A 23,736-nucleotide genomic window follows, 5' to 3' on the forward strand; every position below is an offset into this window, starting at 1 on the left:
TTTTCGTTCCTTTTTCTGAACACATTATGTATGGACTACTCTCAGGCTGGGAAGACCATTTCACCCAGTATAACAAAAAGTGTTTCTGAACAGGATTACCAAGTATACCTTTAAGCCTATGGTGCATCAAAATGTTTGACTGTAAACAGTACTGTAAACATATACTATCAAATTCTTGCTAAATACATTTTCAATCTTCCTGAAAAAACTTGTTATGGTTGATGGAGTTTGGCAAATATCAGAATTTTATCTCAAAAACTGAATTTTTGAGAACATTTTGAATACTGCTCTCATGGGAACAACTGGAGTCAGTGTAAGAGTGGCATTTTTAAACATCAAATTTTCTCTTACGAAGCGAAACACTTTAAGTTAAAAACAAATCACCAACATTTCCATGCTGGCAGGTCTCACTTCCAGCCAATTAGCTCAGTGAGGTAGGAGCTGGTGCTTGGTGTCAGGAGTTGTGGGTTCAAGACCCAGCAAGGATGATGATGATGATGATGACGACAGATCAAAATGTCAGATGTCCTCAACATGAAACACAAGACAATTGTCCTGATGGTGGCATCACAGCAAGCCTCTAAATTAAATAAAAACAAATAGCTTGGACTGGACCACGAAAGCTAACCAAATTTTGCACAAAGGTCCAGTCTCATGCCAGATTACCTCAGCTGTAAACCCAAGCCAATAGTCCTGATCGTGGTGCTACAGCAAGCGTCTAAAGTTATAAACTTTGAAAATTCATAACAAATCAACCATACTTGCTACAGCTTCAGAACTTTCATCAAACTGTAGCCTCAATATTGAAGAAACGTTTGTACATTTAAACCTATTAAAAATTCTGGTAACTGGTTTACAGTTTTTTTTCAAAAACTGTAAAACTTCTTAAACCTATTTCCTCTCTCCTCCTTTGATTTATCAAAAATTGAGCCTCAAAAACTGAATTTTTCACAGCATTTAAAATTTTTCTTTCATGTGAACAATTGGAGTCAATGCAATAATGACATAGCTAAACATCAGTTATTCACTTATGGAGCAAATCAATCATTTTTAAAATTACCAACATCTCCATGCTGCAATATGTGTATTTTCAGATTTTTGTCTTGATAACTGAATTTTTTACAGTGGTTTCAAATCTGCCTGCACAACAGTGAATGGCTTACTCAATTTGTGAAGCCACTGTTGTATTGCCGCTTGCCAATTAGCTCAGAGCGATAGATGACAGTCTTTGGTTCCAGAAGTTGTGGGTTCAAGCCTCAAGTGGTCCAAGATGAACATTGTTGTCAACTGTCTTGTCTTCCTATTCTCCTGTTTGTTACTCAGAATTGCCTAAATTTGCCAAAAATAGCCCGGACCCGACCCATCCCTGCGCAGCAGCTATAATCTTCTTTTGTTTTCTCTGATGCCCCAGCCTGGAGTCCAGTCCTATAATTCTTTGATGGCGTCCAGAATTCTCCTGTAGCAATCAAAGAGTTTGCTGAACTCCTCTCTCAGCTCTGCCTCGACCATGCTGTCCGCTCCTTTACTGAGGAAGTTGGCCTGCTTCCTGAAGCTGCTTTTTGCAGTGGTCCTCTCCCGCCTGAGCTGTTTCACAGTCTTCTCCAGCATATCCTCCGCCATCATTACTCAGGAACATAGGACTCCCACAGCTAGTCACCTTTGCGTCTACAGCTCTCTTGGATGTGCAAGGCCTTTTATCCTCTCGTCCACGCTGCACGCGTGGTTATCAACTGTCGAGCTATCTCAAGGTTACTGCCCCAATGCCTGCCAAAGCTCGACACGGCATAGAAGAACACAGAGGACATGGTTCTGTCATATATCGACTTCTTAATCTTTGTTTGTCCAAAAAGGTGTTTCAGAGTTTCAAAAAGTCACCAATAAAAAGGAAATAATCTCCAGGAGTCCTACAAAGCTGAGTGCAGTAATGTTTAATTGTCGACAATTAAAGCATGAGATCATACAGAAAAAAGTTCATCTGATAAGACCCAAGTTCTCAATGCAAAACATACTCCTTATATTCACTAATTTGGGGGCTGGGCCCCAAGGTTTGTCCAATCCTGGCTCGTTCTTTTGTTTACATCCAAATTTTGCTGACTTGGGTACTTTCCTTCTCGTGGCAAAAACACGTGCCCCCTCCCCTTTCTGCTTGTGCCAGTCTTGTGACCTCGCTACGATATTCTCTACTCAGCATTAAAACACGTGCCCCCTCCCCTATCGACTCTATGACCTCTCTACAATATTCTCTGCTCATCCTTTTCTACCATGGCGGCAACTTCAAATCTTGGAGGCCGGGCAAGGCGGAGCTGGAACGGTGGGGCTGGCAGCTGCACTGACTCCTTGGCTGTTTCTCAATTCAGGGGCTGCAGCCTTCAAGGACGCGGCCTTTGCGGCCCACAAAGGCCGGGTCCTTTGGAGAGACCTTGAAGGCCTCGTCCACCGTTGTTAAATGGGACGGTCTAGCCGTTGGAGCATTTCCTGGTTGGCCACCAGATGTTCCTGCCCTTACCCTTACGTCACGATTATGAGTGAAGAGATGCATTGAAGTCTATTTTGGTTCAAATCTATCAAACATGTACATTTATTTGTGTGTGTACAAAAATTAACAACAAAATCTAAATTGAATTATCAACATTACAAAATAAACATTAACCCATTGGTGAATAACAACTATATTTACCATAGCATTACCAGCGTCACGTATTTTAACTGAAAGTTAAAATTTGGAGGTTTTATAGTCCCTTGAAGTTTAACATATCTGGCATTGGATATTCAAATGACTAAAAACCAGTATGAACCCATTACTTAAATTTGAATGTCATGTCTGCGCCACTTGATGTCGCCATTTTCTCTTGCTTCCTCTGCTGTTTCGGGACTGAGCGGCAGTGCGCAAAGGATCTTGGGATATGGGAGGCCGCAAAGGATAGTTGTGGTGCATCCTCCGAAAAGAGGGACGGGCAGGCTGCATTTGAAGGAGCCTTCCAATTGAGACAGCCTTCGCGCAGCGTTGTGACGTAATTGGCCTTCAAATGCGCCCTTCGTGGGCTGCAGCCCCTGAATTGAGACACAGCCAATATCTAAATGTTTGACCTTGGCTTCTCTGTGAGCAGAGCAACTCCTTCTCTCCTCCATGATCTGCCCTACTGACTGAACAACAATAATATTACATGACTTCACTCTTTCATTTGTGGTTATATTTCACTCCAAAGTAACACAATTCAGTCATTTAAATCATTACTTCAACCAATAGGTGCCTGTTCAATCAACTAGCGCAGAGCAATACATGTTTTACCCATTCATTTATGATTCATTCACATTTTGATTAGATTCTTTAATATTTCAGTACTTGTTACCAGTTGTTATATGTTACCACTAACTACTTATTTATGATTATATGGTTATATTACACTACAGTTCAACTCCACTCATTTATGTCTTTTATTTAACACAAGTGATGGGCAGGTTGATAACCTGTTGAAAGAAACAGACCATCTGTTAAATGCGAAGCCTAAGGGCTACTGGGTAGGCTGAAGTATGTTTGAGAGACCCATAGATGAGGCAGGAGTCCAAGTTCAGAAAGCAGAGCAGTTTATTTTCTTTTTATTTCTTTGCAGATTTCTTTATAAAGGTTTCTTATGTGTTGTTTAAGCTCTGCAAATAGAGAACACAATGATTAACATAGGTTCAAAAATGTCAACAGAAATTGTGTGCAAGAAAGTAAATCAAATATTAAGCAAGGAATTCAACTTACAGGACACACACATGGCTGGGGTCAAAAAGAAAGAACAAAGAGAGGCAGGTAGTACATATATATATATATATATATATATATAAGCCCTCATCAGGTGAAATGATTGCACTTGAGGTGGGTGTGTCCTTCTCAGGTAGGAGCGCTGTATATATGTATTTTCCTCCCTGCCTTCAGTGAGATCAGATGGAGACTTTTGACACCATCACATTAGGCATTAAGCAAAAATTATCAATATGGCAGAGAGGTGGGAATTGTGGAGTCATCAAGTCATCTCCATGCCATGTATTTGTTCTGCTCAGTCACTGAACCAGGTGCATTCACTAATAAGCTCACCTTCCTGGCTGAAGAGCTGTGCTGATTGGACTCTGGCCGCTGGTTTAGTGCATGAACAGAACAAATACATGGCATGGAGATGACATGATGACTCCACAATTCCCACCTCATATGGTAAATGAATCTCTACCCATTATATGTAAATTAAATGTCAAGTCACTTTCACAAAGTTTTCCCAGGCTACTTAATCTCAAATCTCATGTTCAAACATTGTTCTTTAAAGCATGTTTTAATTAATCTTAAATCAAATTATCTAACTCATGAATCAAATTGATAGACAGAGGGGAAAATTAATAATCACCAATCAACACATCAAATTAAGTTTAATCTGGCCCTTTAATTTGTATTTTCTAAAGATTGAAATTTCTATTAAACATGAACTTCAAACGCGAATGTGAATAAACAATGTTTTAATATCAAAGGAATTAACCAATTAATTAATTATTACTATATTTATCTTATTTGTTCATTTGATCAATTAATTAAATTATTCATATATTTATCAACACTAATTTTAAATCAGCACGCACACACACACGACTTCTTGCGGAGTGGGGCAGACCTTCTACACACACCATGTTAACGGATATAGCGCATCATATACATTCAACAAATAATAATATGATTATCTATATACCAATAGCGTCTCTGTGCTCATCGACTCGTTTCCCACTGCAGCAGCACGCCAAACTGACCAGACAAAAAACGCGCACCTGTCCGCTCGCACCTAATCAGGATGGCCTCTCACTCTCTCGCCCACCTGCACACACCAGCTGTCACTACTGCTTCATGTATCATTATTATTTCTACTTATTTATATTTATTTTTACAAGATTATCTTACCCCGTTGTTATGTTTAAGAAGGCGCTGACAACGACTGTGTGCTAACTCCGTGCTTTTTATTATTCCCAGCTTCAGGTGACTCCTAGAACACACGTCACACGTTACGCTTACGGCTGACGTCATGCCGTCATGACTCTAACCCGGCGCACAGCCGTACACTACATTTACCCCCCCTTTCAAATAACTCGAACCAGTACAGCAGAACATTCTCTTAACAAATCAACCTGGCTGTCAAAACCGGGTAGACTACCGGTTTGCCTGCACAGCCCTGTGGGTTATTCTGCCACATGACAGGCTATGCACTAGCTAAACTTCAAAAGTCTGTAATGTAGTCTTTGACGTAGGATGGCCTCTGGTGGGCCCGAGCCGGGCGCAGCCCAAGCTGCAGTGGTTCAGCCGGTGCATCTGGCTCAGGTGGGCGTGCAGCCGGGGCCTCCGGCCGTGCCTCAGGCTGTGCCTCCGGAACGTCCCAGTCAGCATCTGCATGGCGCTGCTCGATTGCAGCGGCCTGCTCAGAGTCAGATGGCGGCGCCACCTTCCTAAGGCGGTTAGCATGCCAACGTGACCCGTCGGCCAGGCGGAAGGTAGCCGGCCCCAGCTGTGCTGTGATCTGCTGTGGTGCAGACCAGAATGAGAGCAGTTTGTGGGACCGACCGGGACGACAAATCCGCACCCAGTCCGACACTGTGAGTGCAGGGAATCTTGCTTGATGTCCTCTGTCAAACTGCTGCTTCATACGCCGTTGCTGCTCTGCCACCCTGTTCCTCAAGGACGGTGCCGCTGCTGAAGGGTTCCCTGTTGTAGGGTGCAGACGATCCAGGGGAAGCTGCAGTTCACGTCCCAACATCAAGAGAGCTGGAGAACTGCCCGTTGTTGTGTGTGGCGTTGCTCTGTAGTGGAGCAGAGTACTCTTCTGTGCCGATGGAAACGGGAGGCTGTCTGCCAGATGTGCTCTGAGCCTGCTCTTGAGTGTCTGATTGAACCTCTCCACGCCGCCGTTAGCCTGCGGGTGGTAGAAGGCTGTTCTAATATGCTTGATTCCTCTCCCCTCCGTGAAGGAAGCGAAGTCGGCCGAGATGAACTGGGGCCCGTTATCAGTGGTGATGGTATCTGGAACGCCCCAGCGTGCAAACAGGGAGGAGAGGAAATCAGTGACCACCTTGGTGGTGACGAAACCGGCGGGAAGGACCTCAGGCCATTTGGAGTGGAGATCCTATGCAACCAGCAGAAAGCGTTGGTGCTGGGGGACGCCGTGGAGCTCGCCACAGATATCCAGCTGAATGTGGGACCACGGTGTTCGTGGCCACGGCAGGGGCTGCAAAGGCGGAGGCGGGGGCAGACCAGTCTTATCGCTGGTGAGGCAGGCTGTACAGTCTTTCACCATCACCTCCACATCTCTGTTGATGCCCGGCAACCAGATGGAGCCCCTGCAGCGCTGCTTAACCTTCACAACGCCCAGGTGACCTTCATGCATCATGGTCAGGACGCGTGCACGTAAGGCGCTGGGAACCACTGTACACAATCCCCGTGCGACGCAGACATCATTCCAGCAAGAGAGCTCACCCTTGACGCGGTGGAAGGGCGCCAGTTCATCCGAGACTCTGGCGGGCCAGCCCTCTTGGACAAACGTGCGGAGCTGGGCGAACACAGGGTCCTGTTCGGAAGCAGCCTGGAGCTCCTGCAAAGAAACGGCTGCCTGGAGGGGCGAGTGCAGCATGAGGATCAGTTCTTGCTCTGACGGATCCTGGACGGTGTCAGGCACAGAACCGGGCGTGGCTCTGGAGAGCAGATCTGCCACGACGTTCTCTCTGCCAGGCGTAAACTGTGTGGTGAAGTCGTACGCCTGCAGCCTCTCAGACCACCGATAAAGGCGCAGCGGCTTGTGGCCAGATCCAGTTGTGGCCAGTAGGGCGGTGAGGGCCTGGTGGTCCGTCCGCAGGGTGAAGTGCTGCCCGTACAGGTACATGTGCCAACGTTCACAGGCCCAGACGCAGGCCAGCACTTCCCTTTCCCCCACCGTGTACTTGCGCTCAGCCGGAGTGAGAGATCTCGAAGCAAACGCCACTGGCCGCTCGACCCCTTGCTGGAGTTGGGACAGGACGGCGCCGACTGCTGTGTTGGATGCTTCACAGGTCACGAACGTAGGACTCAGCAGGTCAAAGTGGGCAAGCACCGGCGGAGAGGTGAGCTGGGACTTGAGGCGGTGGACAGCGGCACGGCATGCGGGGGTCCAAGCCCAGGGCGAGTCCTGCTTGAGAAGGGCGCTCGTCGTGTGAGGCGGACGTCACCCCGTGAACCACGATGTCGTCAAGATATACAACCACACCTGGGATGGCTGCAAAGATGGTGGCCATGATTTTCTGGAAGCAGCTTGGGGCGGAGCTCAGGCCGAAGGGCATGCGGGTATACCAAAAGACCCCCATGTGGGTCACAAAAGCAGTGAGCTTGCGACTGCCAGGATGTAAAGGGACCTGTAGATAGCCTTGGCGGAGGTCGAGCTTGGAGAAGACTGTTGAGCCATAAAACTTAGCGGACAGCTCCTCCACCGTAGGCAGTGGGTATTTATCTGGGATCACTGCTCTATTTACCTGCCTGAAATCCACGCAGGGGCGCAGGCCACCTGACTTCTTCTTCGCCACCACCAGGTTAGAGACCCAGGGCGAGGCATCAACTCGCTCAATGATGCCGGCGTCCAGCAGTTTCTGCAGCTCGGCCGTGACGTCATCTCGTAGGGCGAGGGGCAGCCGGCGTAAAGGTTAGATGACTGGGGGCACAGCCGGGTCAATGAGTGGCTGGTGGTTGAAGGCGATAAGGCAGCCCAGCCCGGCGAAAAGTGACGGCCAGCGGTGCTGTCAGGGTGTGGACACTGTCATTATGGTGGCACCCATGTTGTCTGTGATAGAAAAGCCCAGGGCGCAGAACAAATCGAACCCCAGGAGGTTGGCACCATGGCGGGACACCTGAAAGGTGAATGCTGGGAGAGCCCTGGAGCCGTAGCGGACAGAGAAAGTGGTGGTGCCCACCATGCCGATTTTAGCGTGTCCATAGCCATACAGCTCCTCTGCGTCCGCCCTAATCGCCTGTTGGGGAAAGAGCCACCGGATTGTGGACTCGTTGAGCAGAGATCTGGAGGCAGCAGTGTCCAGCAACAGTGGTAGGCATACTCCATCTAGCTCCACCGTGCACCAGGTGAATGGTTTGGCATTGGAGCCCACAGAATGGATGGTGGTCGGGCTTGGCGGGCGGGGTGAGCGGGGTTGGGGGTTTGTGGAGGCAGGTGCGGAGCGGCACACTTTGGCGAAGTGGTTTAGCTTACCGCAGTGCTGGCACCTCTGCCCCATGGCTGGACACACTGGTGCGCGTGAGGGGTGGGAGGAAGAGCCACAATTTCCAGACGGCTGGCGTCCTGTAGCCCCCTGGCGTCCCGCAACGTTTACCTCGAGGTCGAAAGAGGGTTGAGCAGACGGGGCCACTGTCTGTGCCAAGGCGGCGGTGAGCGGGGGCGTCTGGCCTGGCGCCGCTAGCCGCGACGCTAACTGAGCAGCCGACTCAAGCTGGAAGGCTATTTCCACCGCCTTTGATAGCGAGAGGTCGTCCGGTGCCGTGAACAGTTTCTCATGTAGCTTAGGGTCAACTGTGTGCTCTGTTAGCTGATCTTGAATCATCTCCTCTTCTAACAAGCCGAACTGACAGAGGCTGGCCAAACACCGGAGGTCGGTGACGTACTGATGAACCGACTCACCCGGCCGCTGTCGGTGTTGACGGAAGATAATCCGCCGGACCACGGCGCTCTGTGGCATGGCGAAATGTCTCTCCAGCAAGGTGACACAGTCCGTGTATTCCGGCGCGGGTCCGAGAGTCCAGAAGATGCGATGTCCCTCATTGCCCAGGCTGTGGATTAGCATAGCTCTTAGCCTAGCTTCGGGAGCGTCGGTGAGACCCATGGCTGCCACAAACGTCTCGAACGACTCATACCAGCGGGACCACGGGATCGGTGGCTCACCGGGCAGAGCGAGGAACTGAGGCAAAGGTGAAAGTGGAAGCTCCATCCTCGTCGCCAATGTTAGGTTTAAGAAGGCGCTGACAACGACTGTGTGCTAACTCCGTGCTTTTTATTATTCCCAGCTTCAGTTGACTCCTAGAACACATGTCACACGTTACGCTTACGGCTGACGTCATGCCGTCATGACTCTAACCCGGCGCACAGCTGTACACTACACCCGTGTCCTTTAAATACATTGACCGGAAGAAAGTAAATATACTGTAGTCCACTACAAAGATTTCACTAAGAATTATACTGTATAACTTACTACATCTTGTCTCATGTCAGTGGAGTTACTTTGTTGAAACTAAGAAGATAATGTGAATTAATTGTCCATTTTCTCTCTGGCATTTGGTACAGGAGGCCACAGCTAAAAGGCCAACACAGGTATGTACCTTTACACAATCTTTAAACTGTATTTACACAGACTTATTTCATCACTGAAAAATAGTTGTAAGCAGTTGCAATTCAGAATGACTGAGTGGCTTACAGCTGTTCTAATCAACATTGTGCAGCCTGTTAGTTGCCTGGTAACAGTGGGAATAGAATTGACCCTTCACTAAGCTCCGCCCTTACACGCAGGCCAATCATAGCATAGCATCTGCCAGCTTTGACCAGGGCCTGACAACTGTACTGTACAGCCTCCATAGAAACTCATAGTCACTCATACAGTCTTTTCACATTTTCTTTGTTTTCAGGCTGGTTCCATGGATTTTGAGCTAGTCATGGTTAAACATTGTGTCTGGGGCACTTTTAGAGGTGATACTTGTTATTTGGCAAGGTTTAAAGGAGATACAGATTCATAACTGTAAGCTGTTTTCGCTGCTGTGTCTGAATCAGCTTTGCTTATTGAACTGTTGTATAAAAGCGATATCATACTCGAGCTCCTGATGTTGTACTGTAATACCGTCATGGCTGTGATTTGGCCGTAGGACAAAGACAGCCAACATCACTCCCTCGTGTGACATTGCTACTGAACAGTTTCAGGAAATATCTGCTTTCTTGCTTGGAGATGAATGAGATATCAAACCCCTCTCATGTGTATGCTAAATATGGAGCTAAAGCCAGCAGCCAATCATCTTTAGTTAAATGTAGTTTAGTATTTAGTATACACAGAGGAAAGTACTTTGATGTTCTTGCTAAACTCCTAGAAACAAATGAAAAACTTTTTTTTTTTTTAAAGTCTGAAATATAAAAGGGAAATAGCTATCAGAAGTTTTGGAATTGGTTCAGTGGATTTTTCAGTTGGCAGCCCTGACATGATTGCAAATGATTCAGGGCACCTGCGGACACAGGTTTTTATCACTTCGGCTCGGCTCGGCTTTGATCTAAACGTAAGACCTGGATGAACACGTTTTATTACTGGGCACAGTGTTGGAGGTGGAGCCCCGCTCATTGGTGTTTTGAAGCAAAAAAATACCTGGATCACCGATTGAGCCGGCTAACATCCGGTTAAGCGGCCAGCTTACTTGAAGGAGTGTAAAGTAATTTAATTGTGCTACTCTTTTAGAATGGCTCAAATTATGATGTGAAACAGGGATTGTGATGCTAAGAAGAGTTTGTCCACCGTTTTACAGATGCTTCTTTCACAATGGGTCTATCGTTGTGTTCTCTTCTGTTACAACTGTCTCGGGCGCATTCGTGGCGTGAAATGTGATGTCAGTGCCGTACAACTTGACGCTTCAGATAAAAATCACAGGTGGGTTGTCTTGCCTGTGGGAAGTTGGAATGGAGTCAATAGGCGATTTTTTTGCTGGTTGACTTGTTTGGGGAGAAGTCTTACTCTGAACTCTCATGAGAGGCGCGTTCTTGAAGGAAGATGTAGGTGGAAGGGTGAGTCTGACTTGGAGAGAGGAGTTTGGAGTTTACCAAGAGGAACTGCCAGCAGGAATATATTTCCAAAGTCATGCTTGAATATTTAACTGATTTGATAATCTAGATGATGTATATATATATATATATATATATATATATATATATATATGTGTGTGTGTGTGTGTGTATATATATATATATATATATATATATATATGTATATGTGTGTGTGTATATAATAAATTTAACTTTGTTCTTCCAGTGTTTTTTTCTTTTATATTTAACTATTTATATGTATACCTTTTTATTTATATGTATACTTTCTACTGTGTGTGTAACAGTGCTGTGAGTGACATGGAGCTTCAATTTCCTTGAGGGAACCTCCCAAAAGGATTAATAAAGTTGTCTGAGTCTGAGTCTGTCTGAGTCTGATATTTCGGAGTGAGACTTCTCGTTGAACAAGACTTGTGTTCTGGTTACAAAAAGGTTTTTATTATTGAACAAATAGGTAGCTCTCTGTAGGAATAATTTCTGTAATGTTATCAGACACTTTGAATAAGAACCTTAGGCTGTTAGTAACAAAATCAAACAGTTTTGTTAGACATAACTTTGCAGGTAGCATTGCCCCAAAGGATTACTTTGCAGCCACTGCAGTCATGTCGCTGCTGCAAGCTGAGGAAGATCTCCTCTGGACCAATTACAAAACATGCAAGGATACGGATAATCCACGCATTAGTGTTGCTTTCCACGGTTAATATAAAAAAGCAAAGAAAATATTATCAAGATATTATCTAATTAAATGAACTGTAGAAGTAAACGTCATGATGTAAACACTGGCTTTTGCCAGTGTTTACATACATATTTGAGTATTTGTATTATTAATTGGGTTATTAAAAATGCAGTCAGACATTTACAAAGTAAAAGTATGGAAATCAAAAATGAATATGTTCAAATAAGACAACATCATGAATGACTGGAATGTTTATGTTACTAAAAGTGGACAAACATGGTATGCACACTGATTTGTGACAGTGCAACTTTACAAGTTAGTATCATTGAGGGAAGCTGTTCATCTCAAAGACCTTAAATTAAACTTGATGACTTTTTCTAATGAAAATAATGCTTTTCGTCTGCAGTTGGACTTTATCCCTACACTATATCTCAATATATACTCGGAGAGTAATTCCCCAGAATCATCCAGCCATACAAGATCAGACCCAGGGCACAATCCAGCTCAGACTGAATCATCCAAAAATGAGGAAGGTTTGAAAATCCTAGACAAAGCTTCGTCGTAAGGGCATTATTCATTTATGACTTTTTTTGGTGGTTAAAAATTGTACTTGACAGTTAATCAATGCTAATAGTCATTTTACATTGATAAAAACACATGTAATGTTTTTGTTGTGGGAAATTCTGCAATAATACAATTATACAACATATATGTCAAATAGACAAATCTACATAAGACAACAGAACAAATACTGGGTTTACCATTAATTTTTACACATTTTGACTAATATTTTAAAACATGTATTATGGTTTCAAACTATTATTATCATTATTATTATTATATTACATTATATATTTTATTGTCTTCATACCTGTCAGACAGGACTTTTTCAGTAATGGTTGACAGTTACACCTCATGTACTGAGTCTCTGTTCTGTCCTGGGCTCATTGCTCTTTTCCCTGTATTTGCTTCCTCTTGGGCAGATAATAAGCAAAGTTCTAAAGGTGACTGAATGTCTTGGCCCTTAATCCTCCTCAGTTAAAACCTACTCTCTGCAGTTTGGGTGGTTTTATGGGTCAGACTATGACTCTTGAGCAGCAGGTTAACAGTTTGGACGTTCCTGTTTTTATTAGTTGAGAAACTGCCAAACTCAGGCCCATTGTCCCAAGACCACAGTTGGAAATGATCATTCATGCATTTATTTCTTCGTGACTTAATTACGGCAACTCCCTTTTTACCTGTCTAAGCAAAACTTCAATAAACCGTTTACAAGTTGTACAAAATGCTACTGCCAAACTTTTGACCAAGTCCACTAAAAGATCTCATGTAACACCAATCCTTATGTCTTTACACTGGTTGCCCAAATGGTTGCAGAATTCATTTCAAGATCACATTTAAAGCCCTGCATGGTGAGGCACGAACCTCCATACAAGAACTCCTGATGCCCTATACCACAAGTAGGACTCTGAGGTCCACCAACCAGGGTTTGTTAACTGTTCCTTGCACCAGGCTAATGACAAAAGGAGACTGTGCATTTGAAGTAGTAGCTCCTACACTCTGGAACTCTCTTCAATTAAACTTACATAATGTGGACACAGTTAAGAAATTTAAAAAGCAGCTGAAGACACATTTATTTAAACTTGCCTTTGATTAATCTGTCTGCTATTTGATATTCTATGTTTCACCTCTAGCTAACTGGCTGGCTGGCTGTTTTTATTTTTTGTGTTTTTTTTCTGTTTCTTTGTGTTTTTGTTTTTCTGTAATTTTGTTGTGAAGCACTTTGTGATGATCTGCGCTTGAAAGATGTTTGAAATAAACATATTATTACATACATAATGAATGTTAAATTATACATTAATATATATGTAAAACTTATTTAAAACTACCAAGAAAAATGCTGGTGATGGTGGTGGTCTGTACTTCATGCAACATTTCTGTCATAAGTCTGTGCTGCAACATGAATTGTCACTTACAGTTAGATAACCTAGAAAATCTAGCTAGTATGCTAGCTAATATAGTATGTCAGTGTGTGTGCATGCGTGTGGTGTGGCCTCCTCAGACATGCCCATGTTAAAAAGCAGCATTGGGCATTTTTTTAATTTCCAGGGTAGAGGCACTTTATCCAAAACTCAGTGTCGGGAGTACCCACATAGGAAGATAAAGATTGAATTGAGTTCAAAATGTTTGTTGTTTGGTATCAGTGTGCAGAAGCTATATACATTTGGGTATGGCACTAGGGTGTACTTCTGTGTAAAAAAATTATTAAGTAATTAATACATAATATATTTACCATAATTTTATTTAGTAAATGTATCAAACAAATAATAAAATATCTGCATAGAAATCTCTGTCAACCCCAGCTGCATATTAAACGAACCCACACAGAAACCTAAGTTCTCTATCCCCATGCCTTTGTTCTATTTTCTGTTGATGTTTTCTGTTTACCCTTTAGCTGGACCCAAGAACCTACAGTATTGCTTCCTCATAAGGCTGTAACATTAAACACATTAAATCACACAACAGTGGTGTAACCAAACATTGTTTTTTTATTATCTTAAAAAGTAGCACAATCCCTATAGGGTATCACATACACTACAACAACAGTAACACCATACTACACACCAAAGGGACTTTCAGATATTTAGACATTTGAAAAAATCCCTCTTTTTATTGTTTAAATTATTTGACTAGGCATGACAGATAAACATCATTTACAGGTATGACATGTCGTCACTATTAGAAACAAAGTTATTGTTTAACCTCCATTTTTATAAACCACCACCGATGTTAAGGGAAGACATTTCATGGACTGTCAGTGTAGCAAAAAGGGATGGAAAGTTACAGGACTGTGGCTGAAGGGGCATAGGTGTTGAAGGAGGGCCACTGGGCCAGACACTAGCAAGGAGGATTGGGGTGGGGGCAGTGCAATCAGACGTGAGAAATGGAACCCATAACCTCCATCAGGCAGGGAACTACATCCCTTCTTTATTAGTGGAACAGAGAGAAGAACCCCACTGTCTGTGGAACAGGAGTGAAACCCCTACACACTATGATTTAACAACAGCAATCATTTGAGTAGTTGTCTATTAAAATAATTGCCAACTATTTTATAATCAATTATTTGGTTTGAGTAATTTTTATGAGCAAAAAAAAATCTCGAATATCGAATTCCAGCTTCTTCAGTGTCATTTTCTGCTTTCTTTACTTATCAATGATGGTAGTGAATGTCTTTGTTTTGTGGACAAAACAAGATATTTAAGGATGTCATCTCGGGTTTCAGAAAATGCTAATCAACATTTTTCACAATTTTCTGACATCCTATATACAAAACAAATAATCGATTAATTGAGGAAATTATAGAAAAATTAATCAAAACTTAAAATAGTCTTTAGTTGCAGTCCTATATTACACTGTAGGGACATAAACTGAACTGTAGTAGTTAACCCAAGATTAGTGGTACAATAGAAATTGAAACTACTGTATTTGTAGGGACAAGGCACCCCCTAAATGGTAAAGGTATAATTGGGTCTACAACTCTCCTGTAATGATACCATAAGACTAAAAGCCTACTGTTGTGTGCTTTGTAAGGAACTGGAAGCCTACTATTGGGTTAGTGCATTGACAAGTAGTATTAGAACCTTTCTGACACTGTAGACTAATGGCTACAATCCTTGAATACTCTGAGAAAAGAAACTAGAATCAGACTTATTGGCACCACCCCCAAGGGTTTTAATCAGACTTGGATTTTAGTCCTTAGCACATCTAGGGACTATAACCCAAGAACGAGACTGGAACAGACTACAAATCTATCCCAGTGGTAGAAAATAGATGAGAATCATAAACAGGAAAACAGAATAATCAATAAAAAGTGATAGAATATAAACCAGTAACCTTGTATAGAGGGAGAAGAAGTTAAAGCCTCAGTATTCATAGTTTGAAGCACACTGAACCTTTGACTGTGGTGGTAACAAATATTGGTGGACCCTTGTGTAGTAGCAAGATAACTGGATTCGCCAGATGGTTTGTTACAGAACCATCTGGAAAGGCGCCGCTAGAAACAGTTTAAAAAGGACAGGCACTTTCAAATTCTTGCAGGTGATTGGACAAACCATCTGTCTGTCACAATCGATCATGGGCTAACTTCAACCAATTAGATCAACAGTAGGAGAGCACGGCTGCCAGCAGAGCCAGTTAGTATATCAAACTTACCAAAGCCAGTCGAGAGACGAGAGCAAACTTTTTTTTTCAATTTAGAAAAGCCCATGGTGCCATTCTGTTTTCTTTTTGAATTAAATATACTATCCAGTTCTAATTAAACTAATGCTAGCAGCATCTAAGCTAACCTCGAGGAGGTTCCATTGTTGTTCTCAAATGAGGATCTTGTCGCTTGTCACATCTAAGCCATGCGCCCACAGCTGGAAGTAGTTCCCCATTGGACACTGATTAGATCAACCACTGTGTATTCGGCCACAAGTTCAAAGCTTGAATCTTGGCAAAATGGATTTGCAACATCACATGACCACGTGATCTCACAAATCCAGCTTCCTCGCAAGGTAAGTGGCAAGATGCAGAGCAGAACTGAATACAGTAGTAGAATGAGAATTTAAAAGTTAGGGAGTAGAATCCTACTCCTGGTTTGGTAATGCGTTCCAAAAAAACGGGGCCCTATTTAAATTATCTATGGCGCATGGTCTAAAGGCCATTGCGCAAGTGCATTTAGGGCATTTAACTCCCTTTTGCTTGTTAAACAGTGGATAATCTGGGTGCAAACTAAGGTGCAACACACAAAGGGGTTGTATTTAGACTCTTAATTAGTAGTATGTGTGGTTATGTTTATTACATAAATTAAACAACTCAGCGTGTTATCTCTAATTCCTTTTAATAAGCAAGGTGCGCCAAGACACAGCACTTTGCAATTTCAACAGTAGAACTTCACAGAGAGTCAGGGATGTGGTCTTTGGCTGGTGGACCCTCACACCAACTCTATTTGAATATGAGAGAATAAACTAATATTGCTATCCCCGTGTGTGTAAATGTGATGCATGGATCAGGCGGGATGGGTCAAAAAATTATCATTCTGATTAAGAGTGGATGGGAGGCAGGTGGTTGAAATACATCTTTAATGAGGAATATGTCAATTACCTGTAGCGGTTCTACAGCAGCAGAAAGGATAAGTGTGTCTCTCCATTAAGAGAGTTAGAGTGCGCATTTATGGACGAGGCACAGAAGCTAAACTTCCCATACCCACAGTTTGGATTTGTACAGGGATATTGTTTGGAGTAAAGCAGCCATCCTCCTGATAAATCCTGAGCCCCATCAGAGCTGTCTAAAGATACTTATTTCAGAAAATAAAAAATAATTAAAAATATAATCCTTTTTCTCTGGAGAGTTTCATATGTCCCGTCAAGTTTATAACTACGGTTTATAGTTTTGCTGCTTAAATGTGCCACAGCATTTACTGCAGTGACATTACTGCATGCATGGAAATGTTTAAAATTATTGAAAGCAGCCTCTTTAATCGCTGAAGTAAGTGTTCACCAGTTGAACCCACCTATGTAGGCACATCTTACTATGTGTATAACGCGCCCTCTAAATAGAATACTGTGCCTTTGACTTTAGACAAGGTTTGTTTGTTGTTCTGCTGCCTCAAGATAGCATGCACGCAAGGGTGTACACCTGACCACACTCAATTTTAAGATATCCCACAAATGGGCGCAAGTGCATGGGTGGGCACTGGGCCTAAAAATGACAACTGCGTTGCTCGGAAACAGGAAGTGACACTAGGGCCCAATGTGTTTGCAAGTAAGAAGCCGAGTAAGGGTTGTTGTCCTTGTCAGTACACTTGTGACTCCTACTGGTGAGTCGTGGTGCCAGTACTGTTGCCCAGACCAACAGTACAGTTAGTTGTGACAAGAACTGCAAGGCAGAGGGAACTGAACATCCCACATTGAGAGAAATATATGGAAATAAATCAGATTTTTAAAAAAAACATCAAGTTCTACCATACAAGTTAATTGAAAGTGACAACGACAAGAGTCCTTATATACACCATTCTTTAACCAAAAGTAGATCACTTGCATCTTTTACTGAGGCACACTTAAAGGGTCAGTAAGATTCAAATGAAGTGCTCGTTGGATCGAGCAACAACAATCATTTCTGATGTCAACATTAATGTAGCCAGGAAGAGGCTAAGGTTGCAGACTTATCCCCTGCCTTTGAGTGTGGAAATCATGAACACACTTAAAGAGTGTACCATTGAAATAACCATTGTTAGTGAAGAAAGGGAAAAATCAGGGAGTCCAGCACCTGGATGTGTAGTGTGTTAGTGTATATACGTGCGTCTATGCATTTGTGTGTGTATAGACATTCACAGGCTAGAGGCTGATGACAGTGTGATAGTAGAAAGGATGGACTGTGTTTTTGCTGCTGTGGAGGTAGTTGTAGAGGAGCCTTGTGGGACAACAACACTGGGATGACTGACAGCTCCCTGAGCCTATAGGAGGATAGGAAATAATTGACCTATAGGACTGCAGGCGTTTTGAGATCGGTAAATCCAGCTAAGCTCAGGTTTGAGTTAAAATTAAACCGCACATTTCGAATTTAGGTATTTCACATCTGTGCCATAGTCAATGGTCACCCCGTCCATAGGTTCAGTCACTGTGTAATCCCAGTCCTGTTCATCCAAATGCTTCATAGAAGGGACTAAAATAGCAAATTACTATGCAGGTGACACATAACCTATAATACAACGTGTAAGCAGCCATTTAATACTGTATTCCAAATATATTATCACTCTTTTTATTATTACTATTAGCATGGCCTCACTGACCATAATACATCTTAGCACCAGGAGTGAGAGTGACTTGAGGATTGGATTCAGACAGTTAGAAGAAAAAATCAAGTAGTCATGAACTTGGCAGAAAGGTAAATGAATGTTAAAGTTGTGTATGAATAAAGACCTACTGAAATAAAAAAATAAAGTGACATCCCTGCTTGTTGTGTATAATACTGATCTGGATGAGTTTTTGCTAGAACCGCATCTTATATTCCTTGTTCGACACTCAGCCACCCCAAGTGCCAATACAGCTGCTCCCAACAAATGTGCCCTCGTGCACTCTGGTCAGGCCTTTAACATGCTGCAGAATGTACTTTCTCATGTCATCAAATCAGTTTTTTACAACATAGTTGTGAAGCTCGACAGGGATGTGACCATGACCGCTCTCTATTGGATGCAGCTCTGCCGTTCAAGCAGTCCAATCTCTCACATTTGTCTCAGTTTTTTGTGTTTAATGGAATGATGGTGCTTAGTTTTTTGTTTTTCTTTATTAAGAGTTGTTTGCCCACATGTTCTATGTATCTCTATCCAATCTCTCCCCATCCTCCTCTCACTTCAACAGCAAAAGGAATCCACGCAATAAATGGTGACATCTGTCCACATAAAAACAAATAAAATTATTTTCTTAGTTTATGTGTTTATTGAGGTCTCACTGTGCATATGCAATCTAGTGTTTAGTGCAATGCTTAAGGGGAGAAGGTAAGAGAAGAGAAGAGAAGAGAAGAGAAGAGAAGAGAAGAGAAGAGAAGAGAAGAGAAGAGAAGACTTTGTTAATCCCCAGAGGAAAATTCAGATGTCACAGCAGCAACAGAAATGAAAAGGAAACACTTGAGGTACCACCCTCTGACCACCTAAGGTCTCACCTGAGCTCTAAAGAGCTAGAGAAAAACAATAGAAAGAAAAGGGAAGTACATGACTGTGATGCTATGCAGTTCCTGCTCAGGTGTTCATGTGCACATGGATCCACATGCAACCTCAGCTCGTCCTAATGAAACAATAATAATAATAATAAATCAGGCCTCAGGATTCATTTTAAGAGAGCATGGCTTACAGATTATGGTGGAACATGGTGACATGCTGTAGTATGACCATGCTTGAATGAGGACAAAATAATCTTCATGATTAGCCTACATTTTCCGACTCACTCTACTATGCCTTCTGTTATGAATCTAAATGCTTTGTCTAAGTCTGTAGAGTTATCTTTTAAAGGTATGTAAGACAATTTATTTACTCAATTTGGGCCTTTTATTCAGACAGGATGACAGAGAGATGACATGCAGCACAGGTCAGATTTGAACCCCGAATCCCTGAACCCAGAAGACATCCTTCAACATGATCACCACTCTGTACCCCAAATAGTCCCTTCTTGTGTCACCACACTGCTTTTAGTCACTGATATCCATAAATCTCAGTGATACTTATTAAAAGTAATATGATGACGTTCAACTGTGGGTTTAGTGCTGTGACCAATTAGCCAGCTCAGCAGTTAGTATTAATACATTTACATGCTTGTAGAAATGGCAAAAACATGTTTTCTGCATGCTGGAATGGCAGTTGTTGCAGTCTGTGATGTCACTGGCAGGACCTCAATAAATTGCATTGCATCTTCATTGGAAACAATTGAAAAAAGATGCTGGTGCTCAGAAAACAATGCTATGTGGTCACAGGCCCTGTACTTGAACACCACTGTGAAGTGACTCTATGAACAAGAATACTAGAGTGCTATATGTACAGTATTTTAAAACAAAAACAGTAACAGAATGGAGCATGCCATTTAATTTTATTAATTTTATTAGCCATCAATAAATATTGGCAGTTTTTTACTGTGCATACATTGACTTGTATTGTAATGTAAACACTGCATTTAGCTTTTCAACTGTCGCCTCAGATTTCTTTAATGTTTTATTTTGTGTTTATTTTTTTTCAAATACTTTGCTATGTTTGATTACCACTCAGTCTGTCTCTGTGCTGTACAGATCGTTTTCTAACCCTCATTCATTCATTCGTCATTAATAAACTTTTTGGGAAAAACACGCCTGGCCTTTTACGAAAGTGGAATGGAGAAAAGAGCATCTGTCCAGTGGCTGGAATGGCAGAGGATTTGAGCTGAAACACGACACAGCTACATCCTAAGGGCAATCAGGAGTAACATAAAAGAGGGAAAAAACTGGAGCAAAGTCTTTAGTAAACAAAGTCTTTAGTGGAGACAGCAATCTGTCTCCACTAAAGTGTCAACAGTTTTGCAATCAGAAATCTCATTCCTGGAGCTACACCTTAGGCTGTTAATATATGTGACAACAGTTGGACAGGACACTTACAAGCTGGTTAAAAACTGGCAACAGTGTTGAGGCAGTTTAGATGAGAATCATGGCATGAACTGCTTAGCTTTATTCTACAGTGGGTGTTAGTAAAAGCAGTCTTTGTGAGAGGTTACTTATTTGACAAACCACCTCACATTGTTAATGGAATAGAGTCAACAGAATTAATTGTCATGTGACTTTCTGTGGCACTACACCTAACAGGGTGTCTGCAGGTGGTAAATTCAATGAAGAGCTAACAAATTCAGTAATAGTAGGCAGCAGAGATGTCTTGTCAGTGTGCAATACCAGGAGTCTACACTAGAGGGAGATGCACTTATCTGGAGCAGCTGGAATGGGAGTGGAAATAACATGACCTGAGATTACAGATTATACAAGCACCCAAACACCTGCCCCACCACCTCCCACCAACCGCCCCCCCCCCCCCCCCCCCCCCCGCCCCCCCCCCCCCCACACACACACACACGCACACACACACACACACACACACACACACACACACACACACACACACACACACACACACACAAACTAGAACTCACTTAAGTGAAACAACACAACAGCTGTGTGTAAACTAGAGGCTGTAGAATGACATGGTCAGAGTCTGCCCAGTGGCCTGGTGTGTGTGTGTGTGTGTGTGTGTGTGTGTGTGTGTGTGTGTGAGTGAGTGAGTGTGAGAGAGAGAGAGAGAGAGAGAGAGAGAGAGAGATCAGTTTCCTGGCGGTCACAAATTCTCTGATTGCATGTGTGTGTCTGTGTGTTATCAGCTATAGCTCCACAGTGGGCCTGTGGCAGCCCCACTGTTTTAGCCAGTCCGTCAGACTTAAGATGTAACAGTCCTTGGAGGTGGGACTTTTATTTCTGGCCTCTGTCCAGTGGCTCTCAGCGCCCCACCCATCCCTTATATCTGCTTCTAGACGCTGGTGATTGATGCAAGGCAGGCGCTAGTCTTCTGGAGTTTCTCAGGTTGGGTGCTGGCAGGTTCTGGGATGGTGCGGAAGGAGAAGGGGGGACCGTTGCCAGATGTTATGCCTAGATGGCCAGGGCTCAGCGCGAGGTTCTGTCGACGGTTACTTTCCACTATGGATGAGGTGTTTGACGCTAGGCTCTCTCTTGTTCTAAAGAGAGACACAATGAGAAGTTTTACAACCCCAACACCAAAGAAAGTACTTGAAACAAACAAGAGAAAACACATGACCAGTAAGATTATTTTTGTTCATTGGGTTATGGTTAGAAAAATACATTTTTAATGACCAGTTGGATTAGAACACTCACTTCTCTACAGGCTTAACAATACTGACAAAATGTCAGTAGTGTTTAAGCTTAATGCATGTCCACATTAAGTCAGTTACATTGAAAAATCCATCAATCAATCCACCAGACTAATTAACATTCTCCAAATATACAAATTGATTTAACCTTTCTTTTTTTTAGGTCACCATTTGATTAGATTTTCAATTTAAACTTTTTTTGGGGGGGCGGCTGGGTAGTGGGTAGAGCAGGTGACCGTTCGAACCCCGGCTCCCCTGGGCGGAACCGAGCTACATGCCGAAGCATCCTTGAGCAAGATGCTGAATCCCGAAATTGCTCCTGATGCGCAGTTGGCACCTTGCGAGGCAGCCTCTGCCATCAGAGGGCCCTGCGATGAGCTGGCGTCTCATCCAGGGGTGTACCCTGGCCTTCGCACATTGATAACTGGATTAGGCCCCAGTAGTCCTGCAATAAAGCGGCAACACCCCGCGACCCGAATAAGGAATAAGCGGACATGAAAATGAGATGAGAGACTTTTTTTTTTCAGCAGGGAAGCTTTTTCGGAGGTAATCTGCATTTCACATCATGAAGATGGTACTATCAAAACTAAAGTTAAACAGAACATGATCATTTACTGCATGTCTCTAAATCATTTCCATTTAATTTGGGTAGTCTAGAACCTATTGAGCTGTAGTCTATGCTGACAAGTAAGTGTGCCAATAACTTAGAATATTGTTCACTAACATTAAAGCGTACAGATGACATAAGAACCCTAATTGTGCTTTGGTCAACATGATTTATCAAAAAAAAAAAACAGCGTTGAAGTTTCCCTTTCCCCACAGCCCATGTAATCAATGGCTAAACAACAATTAGCCCTACCCCTCCATTTTGCTAGTTCACATCTAGGGGTAGAGTGAGAAGGTCCTCCTCACAGTGACTGAGTCACTCCATGCCACCAGAGCCTCGTCCCACTCATCAGTCCTCATTCTCCTCGACTTATCCTCTGCGTTTTACACAGTCAACCACCAAATCCTCCTCTCCACTCTGGCTGAACTTGGCATTGCTGAGTCTGCTCTAACCTGGTTCACATCATACCTGACAAATCGCACCTTTCAGGTCACATGGAATGGCTCCTTGTCCCTGCTTTCTGGAAACTGGTGTCCCTCAAGGCTCAGTACTAGGACCACTGCTGTTTTCGCCGGTCATCTACTACCTGGACCACTGCAACTAGCTCTTGGCTGGACTCTCAGCCTCTGCGACTAGACCGTCCAGAATGCTGCAGCGTGCCTCGTTTTCAATCTACCCAAATTCTCCCATGTGACCCCCCTCCTCCATGACCTCCACTGGCTTCCTGTTGCGGCCCACATCCGATTCAAGACAATGGTGCTGGCCTTCAAGGCCGTCAACGGAACTGCACCCATCTACCTCCTAACACACCCCAGCGCAAGCACTTCGTTCTACTACATCAGCTGGCCAGCTGGTACCACCATCGCTGAGAGCAAACAAAGGCCGCTCGGCGAAGTCGCGACTCTTCTCTGTCCTGGCGCCTCAGTGGTCCGCAAAAGACTCAAGACTCACTTGTTCAGACTTCACCTCGACCCCGCATAGCAGGTTATCAGAACCCTAAACAATTGGGCTCAGAATGTTCCCACAAGGACAGAGGAAGGAACAAACAAGGAGAAGGAACAAAAGTACATCAGGGAAACACTTGAAACCTGTGGCTACCCTTACTGGACCTTTGTCAAAACCTCTAAAGATCCAGGGCAGACAGAGAGGAACAGACAGAAAAACGGAACAACATTTTCATTCCTTATGATGTGG

General features: G+C 43.3%; 1 protein-coding gene across 3 annotated transcripts in view; it reads right to left on the reverse strand.

Annotated features, from left to right (window-relative positions):
- Positions 1 to 21,143: 21,143 nt before the first annotated feature.
- Positions 21,144 to 23,736, reverse strand: part of LOC311257018 (storkhead-box protein 2-like) — a 142,413-nt gene continuing 139,820 nt past the window's right edge. For all 3 annotated transcript variants that reach the window (XM_084352459.1, XM_084352458.1, XM_084352460.1), the window contains one exon: positions 21,144 to 21,782. In XM_084352459.1, the coding sequence (XP_084208585.1) occupies positions 21,578 to 21,782 (205 nt within the window). In that variant the 3' untranslated portion in view covers positions 21,144 to 21,577. The remainder of the gene's footprint in view (positions 21,783 to 23,736) is intronic.

The sequence above is a fragment of the Pagrus pagrus genome, assembly GCF_965226575.1.
Source record: "Pagrus pagrus genome assembly, chromosome: 5".
In the NCBI taxonomy this organism is placed as follows: domain Eukaryota; kingdom Metazoa; phylum Chordata; class Actinopteri; order Spariformes; family Sparidae; genus Pagrus; species Pagrus pagrus.